At 40.5% G+C, this 26,309-nt stretch overlaps 1 protein-coding gene across 6 annotated transcripts in view; it reads left to right on the top strand.

Moving 5' to 3' along the window:
- Window positions 1-26,309, top strand: part of adck1 (aarF domain containing kinase 1) — a 650,404-nt gene that overhangs the window by 294,876 nt on the left and 329,219 nt on the right. For 5 of the 6 annotated variants that reach the window (XM_069916023.1, XM_069916021.1, XM_069916026.1 and 2 more), the window contains one exon: window positions 26,021-26,179. The exons of the other annotated variant lie outside the window; for it this stretch is intronic. In XM_069916023.1, the coding sequence (XP_069772124.1) occupies window positions 26,021-26,179 (159 nt within the window). The remainder of the gene's footprint in view (window positions 1-26,020; window positions 26,180-26,309) is intronic. 6 annotated transcript variants of the gene reach the window in all.

Genomic DNA, 26,309 nt, shown 5'->3' with positions numbered 1-26,309 from the left:
GGCAGATTCAAACATGCCGGACCATGGAGGTTGTCGGACCACAGAGCGCTGGATAAGGGAAGTACAACTTGTAGTGGGGTCTTGTAGGTGGAAGAAATTAGGGATTTTGATAATGTGTTGCATGCGGAGGCTAGAGGTGTGAGTAGATAAGGACAAGGGGAATGGGGGAAAGGGGGATCAGGACAGATGATCAGGAAATAGAGGAGTTGTGGGCAAGAGATGAGTTGATGGTGGTGGAGGAGAAGCCACATTTGGGGAAGGAGGTGGACATTTCCAATGATTTGGGCTGAAAGACTTAATCTTGGGAACAGATGCGGCAGTGATGGAGAAATTGCAAGAAGGTATAGAATCCTTGCAGGTGACTGGGTGTGAAGAAGTAAAGAACCAACTGTGCTGGGTAGGTCACGTCTCCAGAATGGAGGACCATCGCCTTCCCAAGATCGTGTTATTTGGCGAGCTCTCCACTGGCCACCGAGACAGAGGTGCACCAAAGAAGAGGTACAAGGACTGCCTAAAGAAATCTCTTGGTGCTTGCCACATTGACCACTGTCAGTGAGCTGATATCGCCTCAAACCGTGCATCTTGGCGCTCACTGTTCGGCGGGCAGCAACCTCCTTTGAAGAAGACCGCAGAGCCCACCTCACTGACAAAAGACAAAGGAGGAAAAACCCAACACCCAACCCCAACCCACCAATTTTCCCTTGCAACCGCTGCAACCGTGTCTGCCTGTCCCGCATCGGACTTGTCAGTCACCAACGAGCCTGCAGCAGACGTGGACATTACCCCTCCATAAATCTTCGTCTGCGAAGCCAAGCCAAAGAAGAAGCTTTCAAGAAAGGGAAGAATGTTGCTGGAGATGGACCAGATGAATATGGGGTCGGAGTGGAAGTTAGTAGTAAAGTGAATGAAGTTGACAAGCTCATCACAGGTGCATGTGGCAGCCCCGATGTAGTGGAGGAAGAGTTGAGGGGTTTTGCCTGTGTAGGCTTGCAGCATGGATTGCTCCACAAAGCCCACAAGCAGGCAGGTGCCGCTGGGACCCATGCGGGTACCCATGGCTACTCCTTTGATTTGAAGAAAGTGGGATGAGTCAAAGGGAAATGGGTTTGACCAGAACCCTGCTTCCGGGAGTCAGGGTGGGTTCCACAAGTCAAAAGGCTTATTTCTGATATGTAATGCTACTGATCCTGCAGGAGTAAAATTTCCCAAAGAAGGAAGATTTGCAATATTGGAAAAAAATAATTACAAGATCAGAGCCTCTAATTTTACAGCTCCACCAAAAGAGCCAACACTAGAGGAATGGGCCGATTGGCCTATTCCGTGCTGTATCAGTACCACTGTGATACTGATCAATGCTGGCTCAGGATGTATTGATTTTTCGCAGATTGATCTTCGTGAAAGCTGCATTTAAATAAAAGAGGCAATAAAGCATTTTACAATACAAATCAAACTAACATTTTATGCTAAGGTGATCAAATCTTGCATTGGAATCCATCCAATTGGTGTTGGAGTCAGAGTCTCCTGCAATACACCCAACCTTTTCAAGTTACACTTGTAGATCAATTGGGTAAGTACATTATCTAGCAGCAAGAGAGGTTTCTGTCCAGTCAGAAGTCAATAGTTGAAAATGCAAAAGAGACAAGACGAGGGAGATGATCGTGAACTTCAGCAGGACCATAGAGTGGGGAGCACCAGGTTCCTTGCAGCCGCCATTATGTCAACCTTCTATAGGAGCTCTATCAAGAGTATCCTGGTGGGCTGCATCATAATGGCGTACAGTTGCTGCATAGAAATGGATCGGAGGTCAATCCACAGGACCATAATAGTGGCAGAGAGGATCACTGGAGTTTCTCCGCCCCTGCCCCCTCCTCTCACCTCCACATTCGATGTGATCTTCCGGGATTGTTGAATGAAGAGGGCACACAAAATGATTGAGGAACCCTTCTATCCTGCACACAGCATCTTTCAGCGGCTCCCGTCGAGAAAGAAATACACGAGTATCTGAACCAGCACCACCAGGCTTCTTCCCTCAGGCAATGAGAACGCTGAATGACCAAAGGAACTGCTCACACTAACCCTCCGAGACTCTCAATTCATGAAACAACATTTATTTATTTACTTGTATGGATTAAATACATGTCATGCACATGTATTGTTTATCTGTACATATGTTATGTCTGTTTGTGTGTCTGTGTGTTTTGCACCGAGGACTAGAGGTTGCTGTTTTGTTGGGTTGTACTTGTTCAATCAAGTGACAGTAAATGTGACTTGACTTGAACAAAATAAAATAAGCAGATACTGGAAATCTGAAATAAAATAGAAAATGCTAGAAACACTCAGCGCGTTGGGAGCATTTATGGGAAGAGGGGCAGGAAGAAGTGCTCAGGCCCAAAACGTCAATTATATCTTTATCTCCTGTGGATGCTACTAGACTGCTGAGTTCCTCAAGCATCTGCACAAGACAGTGTCTTCAGAATGCAGCCTCCATCTTCAAGGACCCCCATCACCCAAGCCATGCCGTCTTCACTCTGCTGTCTGAAGATGAACACCCAGTGACACAAGGACAGCTCTTTCCCCTCTGCCATCAGATTTCTGAATGGACAATGAACCACAGACATTATCTCACTTTCTCCTTTTTTCTAGAACTATTTTTGAAGTGGATTTTATAGGAATATTTGGACTGTAATGCCGTTACCAAACAACAAATTTTGTGACACATTCATTACAATAAATTCTAATTCTGATTCTGATTTTACTGCATTCATGGCATCTGGCAGTCTTTCATGATTCACTTTGTGGGGAGAGAAACAGTCAATGTTTCATGTCCAAGACCTTCATCAGAAACAAGAAAGAGAGAGAAGCACCTGAGTGCCAGCAGCATATCTTGTGGGGGAGAGCATCAATACATAGAGTATTGTATAGTCTGACCTAGCCCAGTCCCTTCCCATTGACATCTATGACAACTTGGATGGCCTCTTGCTGATCCAAATGCCTGGACGGAAATGGTTCATCTTCACAAAAAATGGGCAGTCCCTCCATTCCACATCAGAAGGGTGTGAGGGGCTCTGGTTCTTCCTTAAACAGGGATCTTGAACATAGAACACTTCAAAACCTTCGGCCCACGACCTATATTTATAAAAAAACTAAACACTCCTTCCCTCATAACCCTCTATTTTTCTTTCATCCACGTGCCTATCTATGAGTCTCTTAAATGTCCCTATTGTTCTCGCCTCCACCACCATCCCTGGCAATGCTGGCAGGCATCCACAACTCTCAGTGTACCCATGATATCTCCCCTGAACCTTACACCCTTCACACTGTACGTGTCCTCTGATGTTTGGTAGTCCTGCCCTGGAAAAAAGGTGCTGGCCGTCTACCTTATATATGTCTCTCATAATCTTGTAAACCTCTATTAAGTCACTGCTCATCCTTCTTCACTCCAGAGAAAAGCCCTGGCTCTGCGAACCTTGCCTCATAAAATTTATTTTACAATCCATCATATGATAATCCTTTCTGGTAAATCTCCTCTGCACCCTCTCCAGAGCTTCCACGTCCTTCCTGTAATGAGGTGAAGCAGAATTGAATCCACACCTTTTCTGTAATGAGGTGACTAGAACTGAAACACGATCCCTTCCATGAACATACTATTTGCCTGGCTGAACTTGTCCTCACGTTAAAAAACTTCTCTTTTAACTCCACTCACTTCCTACAGATTAAAGGTGCGCTCACATGCTCCTTGTATAGTTATCGGCCAATTAGAGATATATATTAGGAAATAGGAGCCAGTCATTAGCCATCAAACCAGTTAATGAATATCAAGGGATGAAATTTACAAATCATTAATCAATAGTGAATCTGAATAAGAAAGGATGTGCTGATGTTGGAGAGGAGGAGGTTCACTTATTCTGGGAATTAAAGGATTATCATAGGAATATTTGACCAATATTTGACTCCTTGGAATTTAGGGAGAATGAAGGGGGGGGGGGGAATTTATTGAAACATTTCAAATGTTGGAAGGCGTGGACAGAGTAGAGGTGGAAAGGTTGTTTTTCAAGGTGGGAGAGTCTAGGACAAGAAGGCACAACTTCAGGACTGAAGGACGTCCTCTTAGAACAGAGATGTGTAGGAATTTTTACCAGATGGTTGTAAATCTGTAGAATTTGTTACATAGACATAGAAACATAGAAGATAGGAGCAGGAGTAGGTCATTCGACCCTTCAAGCCTGCTCCACCATTCAACGAGATCATGGCTGATCTTAAAGTTCAGTACCCCATCCCCGCCTTCTCTCCGTAACCTTTAATACCCTTAAACTGAAGAAATATATCTAATTCCCTCTTAAATATATTTAATGAACCTGACTCTACTGCCCTCTGTGGCAATGAATTCCACAGATTCACCACCCTCTGGGTAAAGAAATTCCTCCTCATCTCGGTCCTAAATGGTTTGCCTATTATCCTCAAACCATGGCCCCGGGTTCTGCATTTTCCCATCCTTGGAAACATCCCATCTGCATCCATTCTGTCCAGTTCTGCCAGAATTTTATATGTCTCTATGAGATCCCCTCTCAATCTTCTAAACTCCAGCGAGTACAATCCCAATTTGCGCAATCTTTCCTCAAGTCATTCCTGCCATTCCAGGTATCAGCCTGGAGAATCGCCTCTGCACTCCCTCCATTGCAAGAACATCCTTCCTTAGATAAGGTGACCAAAACTGCACACAATACTCCAGGTGGGGTCTCACCAAGGCCCTGTACAGCTGCAGTAAGGTATCCTTGTTCCTATACTCAAACCCTCTTGATAATGAAGGCCAACATACCATTTGCCTTTTTAACCGCCTGCTGTACCTGCATGCTCGCCTTCAGAGACTGGTGTACAAGTACCCCTAGGTCTCTCTGCACTTCCCCAGGCAGTTGTGGAGGCCAGGTCACTGAGTGGTTTTCAGGCAGAGATTGATAGGTTCTTGATTAGTCTGGCATCAAGGGTTATGGGGAGAAGGCCAGGCAGTGGGACTGAGTGGGAAAATGGATCAGCTCATGATTAAATGGCAGGGCAGACTCAATGGGCCAAATAGCCTATTTCTGCTCCTCTGTCTTTTGGCCTTATGACCTGAACCAATGACTGACCATTTCTGCTCATGGATGGTGTCTGACCTGCTAGGTTCTTCCAGCAGTTTTATTTTCTCATTAATCAATAAGAGCTATTATTGGTAACCTGGATAATAATTGCCCAGCAATAAACCTTTAGTAAGAAGAACAGGTCCTTACCCAACAAAACCACCATTATTCTCCAAACATGATTCACTTGCTTCTAAAAACAAGTCATTAGCCCACATGATCTGGTCATGAATCTGCAAGGGAAGTCACTAATAAACAGAAATTGGTCATTAGATAATAGGAGATTGTCACCATCCAACAGAAACACAAGAGCCTTTTATTTACCTGCAGGAGCCTGACATAGGCCAACAAGGACCACTTATAGATAATTAGTAGATTATGTTTAAGAAGGGAAAAGGGAAAAGAAGGTGAAAAAAACATGAATTATTTTAGAGAACCTATAAAACTCTTTGAATCCTTTGTTTAGCAACCCCAATGATCTAATGCAGACTATAAAGCTTCATTTTATTGTCCTCTGATGTACTACATCCTTTGAAGTATTGTTTATGGCACCTTCACTAATGGAGAAACTGTATAAATCACTCCCTCGATAACAGGCTTCTCATTGTAATAGTCAGATAAACTCTCTGGTGTCAGGTTAAGCTGTAACAAGGCACAGTGTCACTCAGGGCCTTAATTCTCCAACATTTATAGGCTGTGTGATCATTGCAAGGGACAGGTCCCCACCTCAGCCCAGATCATCTCCACAAGCGGGAACACTCACTGACTCTTGCACAAGATTTTCTGCATCTTGTACTCTGATATTATTTTATTGAGGCTCCTCCTTTGAAGAAGGTGGATTGAATGATGGGAGCTGATGAAAGAAGGGATCCTAAAAGCACAGAAGTGACATGCAATCCCTATCACTTGATCACAATCATGGATCTTGAAGGGATTGCATGGAAATTTAAAGACAGGATCTTGCTGGCTCAGGCCCAGCCCTTGATGCTGCTTGATTTCTCTCTTGGTACCTTGCACCGACCCCGAGAATTGACCGACTGGAGCAGTCATTAAGATACCAAGAATAGGCCATTTAGCCCAACCTGTCCATGCTGACCAAGTTGGTGTCTGGGCTAGTCCCATTTAACTGCATTTGATCTGTATCTTTCCAAGCCTTTCTCATCCAGATGACATCTGTCCAAATGTCTTTTGAACATCAAAATTGTACCTGCTTTACAGTTTCCTCAGGCAGCTTGTTCCAGATACTATTCACCCTCTGAGTGAAAAAACTGGCCCTCAGGTTCCTCTGAGATCTTTTCTCTCTCACTCTGAGCCTATGCCCTTTAGTTCTACAAACATCTACTCTGGGATAAAGGCAGCGAGTATTCACTGTATCAAATAGAGTTAATATCTAGCAATGTTTAGGAAGTACAAACAAGCAAGAAATAGACCTTGTAGAGGCTAATGGAATTAGTTTAAATGGCTATTGTGGATGGCGTGGAGATTGTGGGCTGTGCTGTACAGTTCCATGTTGCAACTGCAATAGGCTGTCTGACAGGTTGTTCTCAAATGAGACCCTCTTGTACTCCATCCCATTCTAATCCTTCCCACTGTAGAACAGACCATGACAGGAGATATCAACTCCAGGCTGTTGTTAAAACTGGGACAAGCCACAAGTGATTACTAAATCTCAGGCAGTGGCTCCTGAAGCCCCTCCCTCAGCACGGTGCTGATGGCTTTGACAGCTTACTGCTGTACAAGTGCATGGGCACAATTTCAAATATCATGCAAGAAATTTGAAAGCAGTTGAAATAGATTTATATGATTAAAATATAATTTCTGGGAAGACCTGGGGGACAATCTAAAAAAAATTGCAAAAGCGGATTTTCCACAGGATCCAGAGTTGTACCTTCTGGGAGACATTGGGGACGCGAGTTTTCGACTGTCCAAATGTAAATTCTGTTCATGAAGGTCGCTGTGGCGATAGCCAGGAAGTGTATTGCGGTTTCATGGTAGTCTGACTCCCAACTAAATTCCACATGATGGAATATGGAAATGCAGACCTGCATTCCCCTGGAGAAAATAACTTACAATCTAAGGAAGAAAAATGACACATTCGTTAAGAGTATGACAACCTTACATGAAATATATTGGCACTCAGATTGATTAGAACCCATGGCCCACCCCCCCCCCCCTCGACATAGAGGTACTGTAGCAATCTGTCCCACCGGGAAATTAATGCGATCAAGGAAGTGGGACATGGCGCGGGCGACGTGTTTTTTCAATGTAGTTTTAAATTTTGAAATTTCTTTCTAATTTAATTTAAGATCTTTTTAACTTTTTTCCCTTTATTACTTAGCCTGATTGTTTTTCTCTCCTAGGTTTTTGTCCTAGGTTTCTGGAGGGGTCTTTGACCCCACCGGAATTTGTAGCGATGTTATTTAATTGACTGTACTTTCAGTTGTATGAGGATGGTGGGGGGGGGGGGTGCGGGATAAATACAGACTCTGTATGTTTCATGGATGTTAAAAAAGATTATAATGTTTGATGAGCATAAATATACAGTGAGACGATGTGAGCAGTGCAGTGGCATAGGAGCACAAACAGGCTTTTCAGCCCATCAAGCCATTTAATAATTTTCCCACTCAGCCCCACTCACCGGCCTTCTCCTGATAACCTTTGAAGCCCTGTCTCACAGTGCCAGAGACCCAAGTTCAATTCTGACCTTGGGTGCTGTCTGTGTGGAGTTGCCATGTTTCCCATGTGAATGTGTGAATTTCCTCTGAGTGCTCCGGTTTCCTACTACCTCCCATAGGTGATGAACTGATTGCCCCTTGTGTGTGGATGAATGGTAGAACCTCAACGGGAGTGGGCCGGTGGGGGGTGGATGGATGGATTTGATATAGAATGTAGAATGAATGACAAAATGGAATGAGCCTGGGATTGGTGTAAATGGGTTAGTGGGCCAGAGAGCCTGTTCCATTCATTAGCTCTCTGACTGATTTTAATAAAATCTTGGCTGGAACTCCAAGGCCTGGGTAAAGATAGCAGGCTGGATTTGATAACTCCGTGGGATTATGCTGCCATCACTGGATTCCATACATTTTGCCTTCAGTGCATGCACACAGACACACTTGAGGAACTTCTCTTCTCTGCCAAGTATGATCCACTTCAACACTTCTTCCTGCAGCTAGTGTATAATTTTCATTGATTATACTTCTGCGAAGTGCATTGGCTGGATTAAAACAGCATATAAATGCAAGTTGTTACACTCTAAAAGCACTTTCAGGCTTGCGCAGATCCTTAGTGAATCAAAATGGATTCAATTAAAATGATGTGACACAAAATGGAGACACGGGGATGCAGTGCAGTTGCCAAAGGTAACTCAGTACAATTGGTGGCAGCTAATGTTTAATTGAGCCCTTCCTACTCCAATGTAATGCTTCCGATGGATAGTTGTATTGCCTGCCACTTCAGATTCTCAAGCCAGTAAACACAAAGAAATTTTGTGTGAGATGTTTAAAACCTTGTCTTTTAGACAAACACTCATACAGGCAAAGTGTAAAAGGATATGGTCTTAAGATGGACAAATGGACTTAATGTAGATGGAAAAAGAGGTCAGCATGGACATGACTCATCCTGGTCTGATCAAGAGGCTGGATTGAGTGTAGACAGTTCAGAGGGCTTGAGGTTTGGGGAGATCATAGAAAGTGAAAGGGATTTTAAAACGTTTGAGAACTAAGAACATTGAAATTGCCGAGTGCATTGGGTTGTAGCTTCTCAGTACATGCTAATAGATTCCAGAATCTGCAGTTCTGGTATTTCCCTGAGAACAATATATATAGTAAAACCCATGTTATCCAGAATGTAATCAGCCTGCAGCTTCAAGCAACCAGCAAAAAAAATAGCAGAAAATAAATGGGTTCAAAATACAGAAGTTTAAAATTGCCACGCCTCGCCATTAGCCACACGCAATCTCAAGCAAATGGAAAATTCACTTATGCGGCTTCTACCAATACCCGTAGGTGCCAGATACCAGGAGTTTTACTGTATGGAAGATTCAAGATCAGGTTATTCATTATGAGTATATTTTGTAACCTTTAAGGGAACAAACAACTTAAAACAGATCAACTTTATGAAAACTACATAACAGTTGCAGTGTGTTTGCAGAGAGGGAGAAGGATTCAGTCACATTTTGACAGCAAAGACTTGTCTAAAATATCATGTATCATTCCATCAAAAGGAGTTTTTCCCAGAGGGTAATGAGTTTTACGGACCCAGATCACAGTTTATACCTAACCAACCTTTTTCCTTCAACACGACGACCATCATATTCAGTAATGGTCTCCTGTGCATCTCTGGTTTTCACAATGCCTAACAACTGGCCAATTTAGCGGGTCTGTAGCAGGTAGTCTGGTGGTGAGACAGGACCCATTCGGGCAGGGTCAGTAAAAATCAACCAGGCTCTGACTCTTGGAGGGGGAGAAGTGTCAGATCCTGGCCAAGTGAACTCATGAATCACTCTGTGGCAGTGTGAATGGTCTATTTGAATTACCGGGTACCATTAATGACGTTATTTCCTGCGAGCTTGTGTCAGTGTGGTAGGATTATAAGTAATCTTGAGATGATTTAAAGCACAGGTACGCACTTGACAGCTCCACTGGCTGCACTGTAAAATATAACTGTGCAGTCGGTGGGGTTGTCAGAGCGCAGTCGGGAAGGCTGTCAGAGAGCGGCTGGCCACGCTGTGAAATATAACTACAGTCGGTGGGGCTGTCAAAGCGTGGCCGGTGGGACTGTCAGACCATGGCCGGCAGCATTGTGAAATATAACTATGCAGTCGGCGGGGCTGTCAGAGTGCAGCCAGAGGAGCTGTCAGAGTGTATCTATGGTTTAAATCATCTCAAGATTACTTATAATACCTAATACATGTAATGTTATGTAAATATTTGTTACACTCTATTGTTTAGGGAATAATGACAAGCTGGTCTGTGGGTTTGTCCTAAGTTTGAACTCTCTGAAGCCCACTGCAGTAGATTTTCCCACAGTCTTTTATACATTGAGCGCGTATCTCTTCTTAAATTGTGTGTGTTTTTTCCCATGGTCTTTTATACATTGAGTGTATATATGGTTTATTCCTGCTATGATTTCACTGCCTTGCGAGTACAAAATACATTGCTTGTGATGTCACCTCTGGAGGTGAGGCCCCCCCCCTTAGATCCAAGAGATCCAGATGAACCAGGTAAATCACGGTCCAGCGTGAATGGCTTAGCTGGTATGGCATACCTGGTAAGTTTACCCACCTCCTAAGAGGGTTGGTGCTGTCAAAGAGGCTGTTGTTCCACCACTGGCAGCTGTGATTTCCTCAGTCCAGGTGTCATGGTCTGAAATTCCCTCCCTAAACCTCTATATCTCAAAGGTGCTTGTTATAGTCTGCCTCATTCATGAAGGTTTTAGTCACTTATCCAAATATCCTTCAGTATCTTTCTCCTATGAAGCACCTTGGACATTTTAGCATGTGGTATACAAATACATATTGAGGTCTTCTGGTTTCTTCCTCTTTGAAGGCTCTTCCTCCACACCTCTTCTGAAGAGCCACATGTAGAGAGGAGAAGCACGTTTGCCTGTGATAATTCACATAAAGAATCCACTTGGCAGATGCTGCATGAAGAAGTGGAGAAAATTGGCAAGAAAATAAGGAAAATTAAAGTTAAAACAAAAAAAAATCATTTTGCAAATCAGAATGGTAAAATTTTCAGTTTCTCATAATGAATTTCTTTTAGCAGAAAATGTGATTCAAAATTTGAAAGAGAACAGGTGTTGGGACAGCATGCATTTGAACACATTTGGGTTAGCTACAGATAAATTGATTGCATCGCTGATTAATCCTCAGGAAAATGCAGGATGGAGATCTGTTTACCTGCATAATAGTCACTTGTACACTAGAGTAATTCATTATACATGGAGCACTTTCAGATTCTCTCAGATACACTGTTAGCCACAATATAAATGCAAATCTTTCCCTTTTATCTATTTTGAAGCAGGACGAAGGTTGCTGGTTTAGAACAGATAAGTCAAATGTTTCAGGGAAATTAGTGGTTCTAGTCACTGAGTCCAAAGAAAGGAAATATTGGTGCCCTTCAAGTGTAATCTTCCAGGATGGAATTGCAGATTGAAGGATTTAAAAATTCATTCCTTCCCTAAACTTCCTCTCTTTCTCTTTCTCTCTCCCTCCCCTCCTCTCTCTACCTCTCTCTCCCTCCCTATTTCTCAATCTCCCTATTTCATAACAATAAATCCTGATTCTGAACCTGAAAAGGCAGGATTATTGTCAGACAATAGTCCTATATATGATATTTATCACCTCACTTTCTGCTTCCAATCACTCAATGCTGCCACTGTTCACTGGAAACACCAATCCATCAGTAATGGTGGTTACAATACCCTAAACCCGCTCCACCTCTGAAACAACTCTATGTAGCCAAGTACAGGTATACCAGGATTATCCTAAAGCAGCTGAAAATCAGAAATAAACCAGAACAAGTCAGAAATATGAAAATGCTCGATCAAAAATAAGACAAACTAAAACCAAAGAAGGTGGACAAGTGAAAGAGATGCCCCTGAGATTTTCCAGCACAAAGTCAGTATTACACACTGCACTTTCCACAGGATGTGTGATGACAGCTCTATCCATTCTCTCCCAGGTTGCTCAGAGGACTGGTGTGGGATTAATCTTTTATTCTGTCAGTCTCCAAGCAATTTAGCAGGAATAAAAGCTATGTTAACTTTATTTTTTTTAAATTTAGACATACAGCACAATAACAGGCCATTCCAGCCCACAAGCCCATGCCACCCATTACACCTAATCGACCTCCAACCCCTGGTACACTTTGATAAGAAATCATACACAGAGGAAACAGACACTGGAAAAGCTCTGCCAGAAAAGTAAGTGTGGAAAGAGAAACCAGTCAAGGTTTCAGGCTTGTAACTCCGGCCTTCTAGCATCTGTAGTTTTATATGTTTTCTATACAGGGGTGAGATCTTCTGACCCATCTTATTCTAATTGTGTGCAATATGACTTAAAATGCAAGTTGCTTTATCCATTTAATATTCAAAGGAAAGCTCTTCATAAACACTTCCATGATCATAAATTCTCATTTAGATAGATACATTGAGCTTGAAAGCTACAAGCACTGTGTAAAAAAAAATTGAAGGCGGATGGGGGGGGGTCCAAACTCACCCGTCTTTGATCCACCAAGAGGGGTACTGCCAGCGGTGGAGCATAGCGATCCGCAACCAATCTAAAACGGTACGCCTGTCCTGTCGGGTTGAAACAGGAAGAGCTGATGACATCGTGATGACGTCTCCAGTCCACGACGAAAGTCCAGGAAATTCAAAATTGTAATATCTGTTGTTCCACCGCCATTTTGAGTGCGCAGCAATGATACTTCCGGGCGCGCATGTTTTACGTCAGTTGATGTGATAAATATCCTGCCTCCTTTGCTCCTTTTTCAGTGCAAAATATTTCATGCAGCCAGATTTTTGTGCTCTCAATGTGAACAAACAAGATGGTTTCCCAAGATGGGTCATGACTATGGAAAATACTGCGGCTTTGTCAGAGTGTACCTATGGTTTAAATCATCTCAAGATTACTTATAATACCTAATACATGTAATGCTCTGTAAATATTTGTTATACTCTATTGTTTAGGGAATAATGATAAGCTGGTCTGTGGGTTTGTCCTAAGTTTGAACTCTCTGAAGCCCAGTGCAGTAGATTTTCCCACAGTCTTTTATACATTGAGCGCGTATCTCTTCTTAAATTGTGTGTGTTTTTTCCCATGTTCTTTTATACATTGAGCGTATATATGGTTTATTCCTGCTATGATTTCACTGCCTTGCGAGTACATAATACATTGCTTGTGGTGTCACCTCTGGAGGCCTTAGATCCAAGAGATCCAGATGAACCAGGTAAATCACGATTAGGTATAATGGGTGGCATGGGCTTGTGGGCTGGAATGGCCTGTAATTGTGCTGTATGTCTAAATTAAAAATAAATAAAGTTAACATAGCTTTTATTCCTGCTAAATTGCTTGGAGTCTGACAGAATAAAAGATTAATCCCACACCAGTCCTCTGAGCAACCTGGGAGGGAGTGGATAGAGCTGTCATCACACATCCTGTGGAAAGTGCAGTGTGTAATACTGTCTTTGTGCTGGAAAATCTCAGGGGCATCTCTTTCACTTGTCCACCTTCTTTGGTTTTAGTTTGTCTTATTTTTGATCGAGCATTTTCATATTTCTGACTTGTTCTGGTATATTTCTGATTTTCAGCTGCTTTAGGAATATCCTGGTATACCTGTACTTGGCTACATAGAGTTGTTTCAGAGGTGGAGCGGGTTTAGGGTATTGTAACCACCATTACTGATGGATTGGTGTTTCCAGTGAACAGTGGCAGCATTGAGTGATTGGAAGCAGAAAGTGAGGTGATAAATATCATATATAGGACTATTGTCTGACAATAATCCTGCCTTTTCAGGTTCAGAATCAGGATTTATTGTTATGAACAAGTCATGAAATTCGGTGTTTTGTGGCAGCGTCATAGAGCAAACTTAGGAGGAGTCGCGTGATGGAGTAGTGGCCGGTAGGGGAACTCCAACCCTCTCCAAAAAAGTAAAAAAAAGGTAGAGAAAAAACAAAGTCACTAACACAGAAACCATAACAAATTGAAAGTGAAAGTGTGGAGAAAATGGCAGCAAAGAAAGAAAAACCAAAAACAACGGGAAGAAAAGAAGAAGGAAGGATGTCGGAAGAGGAAGGTGAAGGCCTTACCGGTACGAGGAAGCCCGCCGTGGAGAGAGAAGCCCGCTCCCTGAGGTCAGTGGAAACCCCGAACTCAGGACTACAAAAATGGTTCACGGAGCCAAACAAAAGTGCGTAACCGCGAATGCGTGAATCCTCACGCATGCGCAATGGGCAAGACAAAAACAACACCGACGGGAGGGGGGACCAGCTGAAACAGACAAGTACAGCTGAAACAGACAAGTATAACACGACAGCAAGACTCTTAACAGGAAAACATAGAAAATAACGAGAACAAGAAGGAAGAGAATAAAAATAGGAAATCAAAGAAACAACAGATGACCAACCCAGAGGAAGAAGACCAACACCAAGGCACTTTTAAAAAATAAGAAGACCAAAAATACCCAACAAAATAAAACAAACAACCCAACAAGAAAGCCAGAAGAGACAGAGGTAAAGGACACAGACCCTGGAGTGGACTCAGAAGAAGAGGAGGAAGAACACAGAGAAATGGAAGATGAAGGGAAGGGCAAGTACATGGATATTTTTTTTTTAAAGAATATATGGAAACAGTAAAAGAATGGCAATCACAAGAATTCAGTTAAATAAAAAGAAGAATAAAAAGTACAGAAGAAAAAGTGAATAGATTAAAGATGAACATGACAGATATAGGAAAAAGAGTAGACAAAGTGGAAGAACGAGAAATAGCCATAGAAATGGAAGTAGATGACTTAAAAAAGAAATTAGAAGAATCTGATAAAAAAGTTAAAGAGACACAGGAGCTGTTAGCTCAGAAGATAGATATAATGGAAAATTATAATAGAAGAAACAATATAAAGATAGTGGGCCTTAAGGAAGATGAAGAAGGCAAAAATTTGAAAGAATTTATAAAAGAATGACCAGAATTACAGGAAGAAATGGAAATAGAAAGGGCACACAGAACATGAGCCCCTAAACCACAACCACAACAAAAACCAAGATCCATTCTAGTAAAATTCCTAAGATATACAACAAGAGAAAATATATTGGAGAAGGCAATGAAGAAAATAAGAGAAGACAAAAAACCACTGGAATACAAGGGTCAAGAAATTATTTTCTATCCAGATATAAGTTTTGAACTCCTGAAGAAGAGGAAGGAGTTTAATGCAGCAAAAACGACCCTATGGAAAAAAAGGTTATAAATTTATGTTAAAATACCCAGCGGTACTTAAAATTGTTATCCCGGGGCAGCAAAGCAAACTATTCTCGGATTCAGAAGAAGCACGAAAATTTGCAGAACAACTACAAAACAGACAGAGAGATGAAGAGATGTAACAAAAACAAAAATGACAACAAACTATGTGTGTATGTATGTATAAATTATATATATATATATATATATATATATATATAAAAATAGAGTATAGGTAAGAACTAAGAAGGGAAAGAAAGGGAAGAAAGGAAGTAAGGAGGGAATTAAGAGAGTGACCTTTGTTATATATGAAGATTAAATTTTTTTCTGGGGGGGCTGGGTGGGGAAGAATAACAGTCACTGCGAGCGGATTCGCAAATCCAAATGGAGAGGGGAGATGTGGTTGCCCGACAAGGGACAAAGGGCAACTCAGAAAGGGGAGGGACTATTGGGGTTAAAGGAATTTTAGATATGAGAATAGTAGAAATATTTTATGTTTTAGAAATGTTGTCTTATAATGTGTTCAAAAAAAGAAAGCAGAAATGGATAAGAAGGGAAGGTGGTGATGAGGAAACGAAAAGGAAAGATTAACAAAGTATGAAATGACTATGTTGAACTATATGACTTTAAATATTAATGGAATACATAACCAAATCAAAAGGAAGAAGCTGTTAAATGTACTGAAAAAAGAAAAAAATTGATATAGCATTCGTACAAGAAACACATCTAACTGAAGTGGAACACAAGAAATTAAAGAGAGATTGGATAGGACATGTAACAGCAGCATCATATAATTCAAAAGCCAGAGGAGTAGCTATATTAATCAATAAAAATGTACCAATCAAAATAGAAGAGGAAATAATAGATCCAGCAGGGAGATATGTAATGATAAAATGTCAGATATATTCAGAATTTTGGAATTTACTCAATGTATACTCACCTAATGAAGAAGATCAAAAATTTATGCAAGATATCTTTTTGAAGATAGCAGATACGCAAGGGAACATACTAATAGGAGGGGATTTTAACCTTAATTTGGACTCAAACATGGATAAAACTGGAAAATAACTAACAGAAAGAACAAAGTAACCAAATTTATAATTAAATCGATGCAAGAAATGCAACTTTTGGATATATGGAGGAAACAACACCCAAAGGAAAAGGAATATTCATATTATTCGGGTAGACACAAAACATACTCAAGGATAGACCTATTTCTGTTATCAGCCCACATTCAAGGGAGAGTGAGGAAAACGGACTATTATCGGACCACTCACCCCTGTTATTGGCAATAGAGCTAGAGGACATCCCACCAAGAATGTATAGATGGAGATTAAACTGCATGCTACTTAAAAGACAGGATTTTAGAGAATTCATTGAATGACAAATTAAAATGTACTTTGAAATAAATATGGAATCAGTATAAGATAAGTTTATACTATGGGACGCAATGAAAGCGTTCATCAGAGGGCAAATAATAAGTTATGTAACTAAGATGAAGAAGGACTACAATCGGGAAACAGAACAGTTGGAAAGGGAAATAACAAATATAGAAAAAGAATTAGCAATAAAGGAAGATACAACTAAAAGAAGAGAATTGGCAGACAAAAAAATAAAATATGAAACACTACAAACATATAAGGTGGAGAAGAACATAATGAAGACAAAACAGAAATATTATGAGCTAGGAGAAAAAATGCACAAAATTCTAGCGTGGCAGCTTAAGACAGAACAAACTAAAAGAATGGTATTGGCATTAAGGAAAAAGGACAAACAAATTCATATAATCCAACAGAGATCAATGAAAACTTCAGGGAATTCTACGAGCAACTATATCAAACTGAAAACGAAGGGAAAGAAGACAAAATAGATGAATTTCTAACTAAAATTGAACTACCGAAATTACAAACAGAGGAGCAAAATAAATTAACAAAACAATTTGAAATAAAAGAATTACAGGAGATATTAAAAAAACTACCGAGCAATAAAACACCAGGAGAGGATGGATTCCCAATAGAATTCTATAAAACATTTAAAGACTTATTAATTCCTCCCCTCCTGGAAGCAATCAACCAGATTGATAAAACACGAAACATACCAGATTCATGCAAAACAGCAATAATTACAGTAATACCAAAGACAGGGAAAGATCCACTAGCACCAGCGTCATATAGACCAATATCTCTACTTAACACAGATTATAAGATAATAGCTAAACTATTAGCAAACAGATTGGCCGACTATGTACCAAAAATAGTAAATCTAGACCAAACTGGATTTATTAAAAAAAGACGAACAACGGACAATATCTGTAAATTTATTAACTTAATTCATGCAGTAGAAGGAAATAAAACTCCAACAGTAGCGATTGCTTTAGATGCAGAGAAGGCCTTTGACAGAGTAGAATGGAATTATTTATTCAAAGTACTACAAAAATTTAACCTACCAGAGAAATATATTAATTGGATTACTGAATTATATAAGGGGCCATTGGTGAAAGTGACAGTAAATGGATATATATCAAAACAATTTAACTTAAGCAGATCAACAAGGCAGGGATGTCCACTATCTCTCTCACTGTTCCCGTTAGCTATAGAACCACTAGCAGAACTGATAAGAACAGAAAATAAAATAAGAGGGATAAAAATAAAAGAGAAGGAATATTAAATCAGTCTATTTGCAGATGACGTTATAATATACTTAACAGAACCAGAAATATCAATAAAAGAATTACATAGGAAATTGAAGGAATATGGAGAAATATCGGGGTACAAAATCAACGCAAATAAAAGTGAAGCAATGCCAATGAATAATGCGGATTTCAGAAAGTTCAAGAAAGAATCACCATTTAGATGGCAAACACAAGCAATGCGATACCTAGGTAAACAACTAAATAAAAATCTCGGCCATCTACATAAACTAAATTATCATCCATTAATGAAAAAGTTACAAGACGACTCAGAGCATTGGAAAGACTTACCACTAACACTCATAGGAAGGATAAACTGTATTAAAATGAACATTTTCCCAAGGATACAATACCTATTTCAGTCATTACCAATTCACCTAACAGAGAAATTCTTCAAGGAGTTAAAGAAAATAATAAGGACATTCTTATGGAAAGGGGGGAAACCGAGGATAGCACTAGATAAATTAACAGAATGGTACAAACAAGGAGGCTTACAACTACCAAACTTTAAGAATTATTATAGAGCCGCACAATTAAGATACCTATCAGATTTTTATCAAACAAGGGAAAATCCAGATTGGACCAGATTAGAACTAGATAAAATAGGGGAGAAGATACCTGAATATATACTATATAAATGGGATGAAAAATTGGTGCAACATGGGAATTCACCGGTATTGCATCATCTGCTCAACATTTGGAAGAAGATTCATGTTGAAAGGAATAAAACAAATTACCAACTACCAAAACTAATATTGACGCAAAATCAACTAATCCCTTTCACAATAGATAACCTTTCCTTTAGAGAATGGGAGAGAAAAGGGATCAAAAGAATAGAAAATTGTTTTTCGGGAAATAAATTATTATCCTTTGAACAAATGAAGGATAAATATAATATAACTCACGATACAATGTTTGCATACCACCAACTGAAAACCTATTTGAAGGACAAATTGGGAAACAGTCTGAGGTTACCAGAAGGAAGCAATTTTGAATATGTGATTACAGACACAATGATAATTAAAACATTTGTAACAAACATGTACATCAAACTGCAAGAAAAGGAGAACGAGGAAACAAATGGTAAACCTAAACAGAAATGGGAACAAGATTTAAACATAAAGATAAAGAATGAAACATGGGAGAAGCCATGCTCCGGAACTATGAGCAATACAATAAACACGAGGTTACGCATGATACAATATAACTGGATACACAGGCTATACATCACACCTTAAAAGTTAAATAAATGGGACCCAACAGTATCAGACAGATGTTTTTGCTGTAAAAAGGAAACGGGGACAACAATTCATGCAATTTGGACATGTGAGAAAGTGAAAAAATTTTGGGAAGATCTAAACCAGATATTAAATAAAATCACAAAAAGCAATATAACAAAAAACCCAGAGATCTTCCTCCTAAGTAATATAAGAAATAAAGAATTTGGACTCGATTTGGATGGAGCACAAAAAAGATTTATTATGATAGCCCTAGCTGTAGCAAAAAAATGTATTATGTCAACCTGGAAATTAGAAGACAACTTGAGAATACAACAATGGTACATAGAAATGAATAAATGTATTCCATTAGAAAAAATAACATATAATTTAAGAAATAACATCACAATATTCAAACAAATATGGGAGCCATACATGAAATACAATAGAGAAATCCTACCATGGACTTCCACCACCTAAAATGACAGAAGGAGAAGACAACGAAAAGAACTGACTCAGTAAAATTTCTTGTTTATTTTTATTAAGTGATGACATTGTTTAACGGGTTTAATGTATCTTATAGATTGAACTTCAAATAAATAGGAAAGGGGATGAGGGAGGGAGGGAAGGGAGGGGGGAAAAGGGGGGAGAAAATGACACTGTATATTCTTTCTTTTCTTTGGCTTGGCTTCGCGGACGAAGATTTACGGAGGGGGTAAAAGTCCACGTCAGCTGCAGGCTCGATTGTGGCTGACAAGTCCGATGCGGGACAGGCAGACACGGTTGCAGCGGTTGCAGGGGAAAATTGGTTGGTTGGGGTTGGGTGTTGGGTTTTTCCTCATTTGTCTTTTGTCAGTGAGGTGGGCTCTGCGGTCTTCTTCAAAGGAGGTTGCTGCCCGCCGAACTGTGAGGCGCCAAGATGCACGGTTTGAGGCGATATCAGCCCACTGGCGGTGGTCAATGTGGCAGGCACCAAGAGATTTCTTTAGGCAGTCCTTGTACCTCTTCTTTGGTGCACCTCTGTCACGGTGGCCAGTGGAGAGCTCGCCATATAACACGATCTTGGGAAGGGGATGGTCCTCCATTCTGGAGACGTGACCCACCCAGCGCAGCTGGATCTTCAGCAGCATGGACTCGATGCTGTTGGCCTCTGCCATCTCGAGTACTTCGATGTTAGGGATGAAGTCGCTCCAATGAATTTTGAGGATTGAGCGGAGACAACGCTGGTGGAAGCGTTCTAGGAGCCGTAGGTGATGCCGGTAGAGGACCCATGATTCGGAGCCGAACAGGAGTGTGGGTATGACAACGGCTCTGTATACGCTTATCTTTGTGAGGTTTTTCAGTTGGTTGTTTTTCCAGACACTTTTGTGTAGTCTTCCAAAGGCGCTATTTGCCTTGGAGAGTCTGTTGTCTATCTCGTTGTCGATCCAAAAAAAATGTCTATGTATCTTGGTCAATATGGTTTATAGTGTGAAAAATAAAAAAAATTAAAAAGAAATAGAGCAAACTTACATATTACAACCATCTTACGACATTATAAAAATTAAAATAACATATTGATAACAATAATAGGGGATTAAAAGTAAGGCAGTGTCTTTGGTTCATGGATCTTTCAGGAATCTGATGGCAGTGGGAAGAAGCTGTCCTTGTGCCACTGAGTGCTCGTCTTTAGGTTTCTGTACCTTTTTTCCTTGATGGTAGCAGAGTGAAGAGGGCGTGGCCTGGGTGGTGGGGGCCTTTGAGGATAAAGGCTGCTTTTTTAAGTCACGCCTCATGTAGATGTCCTCGATGGAGTGAAGATTGTTGTAAAGTCGCAGGCCAAGTTAACAACCCTCTGGATTTTATTCTTGTCCTGAGAGCTGGGGCCTCCATAGCAGGCAGTAATGCAACCAGTCAGAATGCAGTCCACGGTACACCTGCAGAAGTTTACGAGTCTTTGATGACATACTGAACCGCCTCAGACACCTCACAAAGTATAGGTGCGGGCGAGCCTTCTTTGTGATTGCATCAACTTGGAGGCTCCAGGATGTTTACACCCAGGAATTTGAAGTTCTTGACCCTCTCCACTACTGATCTCTTGATAAGGACTGGGTCGTATTCCTCTGACTTCCTCCTGAAGTCCACAATCATCTTGGTTTTGCTGACGAAGAGCACAAGGTTGTTGCCATTACACCATTCAACGAGCTGATCTATCTCCCTGCTGTACGCTTCCTCATTGCCATTCGTGATTCTTCTGACAACTGGTGTCATCGGCAAACTTGTAGATGGCATTGGAATTGTGTCTGGCCACAGTCATGGGTGTATAATGAGTAGAGCAGTGGGCTAAGCACACATCCTTAGGGTGTGCCTGTGTTGATCAGTAAGGAGGAGTCGTTGCTTCCAATTTGTACTGTTATCTGTAGAAATAGTTTCTACTGATTGTCATTAGCTTCCTGTAGAATCTATTTCCAATTTTTAACTTAATCCAGAGTTCAGCTACCTCCTTTAAAATCAAATAGTTAATGTTAGACTGCAGTCTTGCTATTGTTGCTTCAGGTGATTTAATGTTAATGGACCTGGTTTGTTTTCTGACACATGAAGTATGATTATCAGTTATTGCGGTGTGGCTCCCATTCTCCTGAGCTTATTGTTTGCATATTCTATGCTTGTGACAGAGAAAGCCCATATCACAGGCTGTGCAAGTATTTTCAATGTCCACCCCCCCAGGGCTTAACAGAATGCAGTTACAAGAGCTTAAGAAAATTCATTTTCCCTGCAAAAATGAACAAAAAAACAGGTATTCACAATTGAGAAATGACCCACTCTGTCCTGTGAGGGATGAATTTTAAACAGCACTTTCACACTCATTGTCCAAAATTGATAAGATAGATCAGTGACTGGAGTTAAGGAGAACATTATTTTCTCAGAATGACTTTCAGTTCTCATTTACCTTTTTTCACATTGCAATATCATGAATATAATATTTAACTGGAGGTCTTTCATCATTCTTCACAAGGGCATGTTTTACACACTTTTCCTTAATTCTAATCATTCTAATTAGAGTCAAATGAAAAGCAATTATTTCCTTAAGCTAAACTGAATGATCCTGAGGATGCATGTTACACATTCAATTGAAATTCCTCTGTCTTGTTGCCCTGTCCACACAACTTGATCAATATTTGTGTTGGAATAGGATATGTAGCATATTCATATTCCTAGAGCATCATTCTCACTGAGCACATTCATATCTCACTGTTTCCATCTGTGCTGTGCAACCCCACAATTTTACTTGTCCAATAACCATTTGGTACATATGCACAGGCCATGGGATAAGGAATGCAGTTATTTTCCTTCTGTTATAAGGACGAGCAGCATTTTATTGCACTTTCCAATTTTCTGAGAAGACTGCTCTAATTTCCCTTTATGGAGCTGAATCTCCTATTATGGTGAAATATGGGGAATTGCAGGATATCTAGTCAATGACTGAAAGAACACGTGCATATGCTCAAATCGAGATGGTTTATGACTTGGAGATAAACTTGTGGTGTTCCCATAGAATTGACATTCTCTTTAATATCTACATGTAGCTGTCGATAACAGATGACTTATCCTAGACCCACAACACCTCCTCATTAGTCAGGAAAGTGCAGCCGTGCCTATAATTCCTATGGAACCTGAGGAGGGCAAGGCTACTGGCCCCCATTTTGACAATATTTTACTGGAGCACAATAGAGAGTGACCTGTCTGGCTGCATCATTGTGTAGTACTATAACTTGTGAAGTGTCGGACCAGAGGTCAATCCAGAGGATACTGAGATCACTAGGGACTGCCTTTCCATTATTGATGACATTCTCCAGCAGTGTTGCTTAAATAGGGCTCAAAGAATTATGGAGGCCCTTTCATCCAGCACACAGTATCACAGTAGCCACTACCATCAAGAAGGAGGTACAGGGCATCAAAATCAGGACTGCCAGGCTGGGAAATAACTTCCTCCCACAGGCTGTGAGATTGATGAACAGTATCCGGCAGTATCCTAATTATTTTTATATCTATTTATATTAAATATATATATACTTTTTTCCTTTCAATTAATTAACTTATTTATATTTTTATTTAGTTATTTATTTTAAATGTTATCAGTACGTATATATATGTGATATTTTAAATTTTCATCTTTAAATTTACTGCACAGTAGAAGTTGATTCTGGCCATTTAAATCCATGGCAGCAAATTATACCCAAATGAACCTCAGTCCCTTGCATTTTGGAGGGTGGGAGGTTACCGGAGTACTCAGGGAAATTCCACGGAGACGTGCCTTACAGACAGCACCAGATTTGAAATTTGTTTACATGTGCACGTTGGTTCCATTTTTTTCTTTCACTGCCAATAACTAGTAATTCTGCCTTGCCCGCAGGAAAAAGGATCACAGTGTTATATGTGATGTCATGTAGATACTCTGATAATAAATCTGAATCTGAATCTGGGTCACTGGCGCTGTAATAGTGTTCCACTAACCGTTAGACTAATTGTATGTGCATGTGCATGTACTATGCACTGTGGTCCATTGTTTTGTCTGGTTGTATATTGTAAGGTAAAAACATCATGAGATGGGACTGGAGAAGGAGTCACCCAGTACTAAGGAGTAACAGGATGGTGTGACCTTGTACGCTCAAGATAAGTTTGGCACTAACAAGCTGATGAGCAGCAGACTAACAGTGAAGGGTAGCAACAGCTTATTCATTGGACAATGTAATGGTATGATAATTTACTAAGTGCGTGTCCTGGGGTATAAAAAAAACACCACTTGCTGATATCGTTAGAATGCGCCTTCTCCAACTAACACTGTTAGTTGTAAGTGTTACAATCCGGTAATAAAGAACCTTGATTTCGACTCAGTCTGGTGTCTGACTCACTCATTCTTGAACAAAGCAGACCTAACAATTTGGTGACCCCGACGTGACCAGGGACGTTGTTGAGGCAGTACACCAACAGAAACTTCCCTTATGACGCTTCAGAATAGGATAGCGATTGATATGGTTCTGGCGGAAAAAGGCGGTGTGTGTGCCATGTTTGGAGATCTATGCTGCACTTCTATCTCTAATAACACAGGGCCAGATGGGTCACTCACTAAGGGGCTGACAAAACTTAAGGCATTGGCGAAGGAATTAAAAGCCCAATCTGGAGTCTCTAACCCTGTTTTGTCCTGGTTACATGGAGTGTTTGGGAAATGGGGCACAATGTTGGGACAACTTTTCCTAGGATTGTTCATTTCTGTATCCATTTTTATCACTTGTGGCTGTTGTTGTATTCCATGCATTCGAACGTTGGTCACGAGGACCATTGAGAGAGCCTTTGCCAACCGCGATGAGCTGCCTCCAAAATATCAAGCTCTACAAGCTACGGAGCGGAACTATCTCACGTCACAGGAGGCGTCAAAAATTGCTGAGATCAATCCGGAGTCTGATGGAGAATATGACGGGGAGGAGGGATTATAAAATAGATTGTAGAACAAATATTATAAAATAGATTGTAGCACAAATGTTAACTTTTATCTTAACTAATTACTAATGCTTAGAAGGGATAGCTAGTTATTTGCTTGGGGGCAAACGGGGAGGAAACTTGTAAACGGGCGATGGGATCGGGGAAACGGATGGGGGTATACGCTAAAGAGGGTTGGGGGGAGCCCTCGCCCACCAGCCGAAAAACCCCGTGAACAGAACCCGTATAGAGCTTGGCAATAATAGGCGAACTAATGTAACGCGATGGTAGCATAGTCAGGGCAAGATTGTCCACTAAAGAGGACAAAGGAGGGATTGTAAGGTAAAAACATCATGAGATGGGACTGGAGAAGGAGTCACCCAGTACTAAGGAGTAACAGGATGGTGTGACCTTGTACGCTCAAGATAAGTTTGGCACTAACAAGCTGATGAGCAGCAGACTAACAGTGAAGGGTAGCAACAGCTTATTCATTGGACAATGTAATGGTATGATAATTTACTAAGTGCGTGTCCTGGGGTATAAAAAAAAATACCACTTGCTGATATCGTTAGAATGCGTCTTCTCCAACTAACACTGTTAGTTTTAAGTGTTACAATCCGGTAATAAAGAACCTTGATTTCAACTCAGTCTGGTGTCTGACTCACTCATTCTCGAACAAAGCAGACCTAACAATATGTATAGTTAAATAAACTTGAACTATACAACTCCAGGTGTATCTGGAGTTTCTTTGCCTCCATTCATCTTTATCTTGATTTTCAAAGCAATAAACTAATTCACATTTCTGTCACAAATGTTCTTGTGCTAACTGCTAGCACAAATCTATTGGTGATTTTTTGTCCTCTTTTTTTTCTTTTGGTCAAGTGTCCCATCATACCTAGTGGATAAGTTACAGCATTTGTAATTAGTACAAAGTACATCGTTAAAGATATGATTTAAACAATTAGTATCATACACATTCAAAGTATTCTTAACGAGCCTAGTTAACACAGAATTAAGTGACGGCTGGTGTTTATGGTCTATGTCCCTAAGGCATACTTTCCTCATGCTTCCCTTTCTGAACTGCATCTGAGAATTACAAATTATACCTGATACTCTTACTGAATGGTAATGATCAACATCGTTTCAGAAATATCAGTCATCAATCACTTTTTTGAGTGTTTATGTAGCTGCCTGTAACCAGCGAAGTAACACGTCATAGATCAGTAATTTTCCCAGAATAAGAAGACCAAAAGTGGTCATAGTTTTTATTTATTTCCCAAAGTAAGGGAGTCCAAAATGAAGAGGCATAGATTTAAAGTAAGAGGGGAAAATTTAAAAGTGACCCAAGAGGCAACCATTTCATACAAAAGATGGATAGAAGCTGGTGGATACATGGAATAAGCTGCCAGAGGAAGTGTAGAAATGAGTACAGTTGTGACATGTACAAGGACAACAAAGGTTTGGAGAGACGTGGGGCAAATGCAGGCAAATGCAACTTGCTGAGCAATTTGATTGACATGGATAGGTTGGGCTGTATGGATCTATGTCTCCATTTAGTTTATTGAACTAACAGAGCCCGGTTGTGTTTTGACAGATTACCCAGCTGTTTGCCAGCTTTGAGGAAACTCCCCTGGGTGCTGCATCCTGGGCACAGGTCCATAAAGCTGTATTACATGATGGAAGGACAGTGGCACTTAAAGTCCAACATCCTAAAGTGCAGAGCCAATGTACTAAGGACATCATGTTAATGGAGGTAAATAAAAAATTATAATCAAGCCTTTAAAAGGAAAGGGCATAATACTTGAAAGTTTGCATCCTTGCTAGTTGGACATTCACTACCTGCCTTGTTTTTGCAAACTGTTGAGTAAGGCGTTCATACTGGC

Source organism: Narcine bancroftii, chromosome 2 (assembly GCF_036971445.1).
Source record: "Narcine bancroftii isolate sNarBan1 chromosome 2, sNarBan1.hap1, whole genome shotgun sequence".
NCBI classification, from domain to species: Eukaryota; Metazoa; Chordata; class Chondrichthyes; order Torpediniformes; family Narcinidae; genus Narcine; species Narcine bancroftii.
Note: the sequence above shows the minus strand (reverse complement) of the source record. Positions and strands in the feature narration are given on the sequence as shown.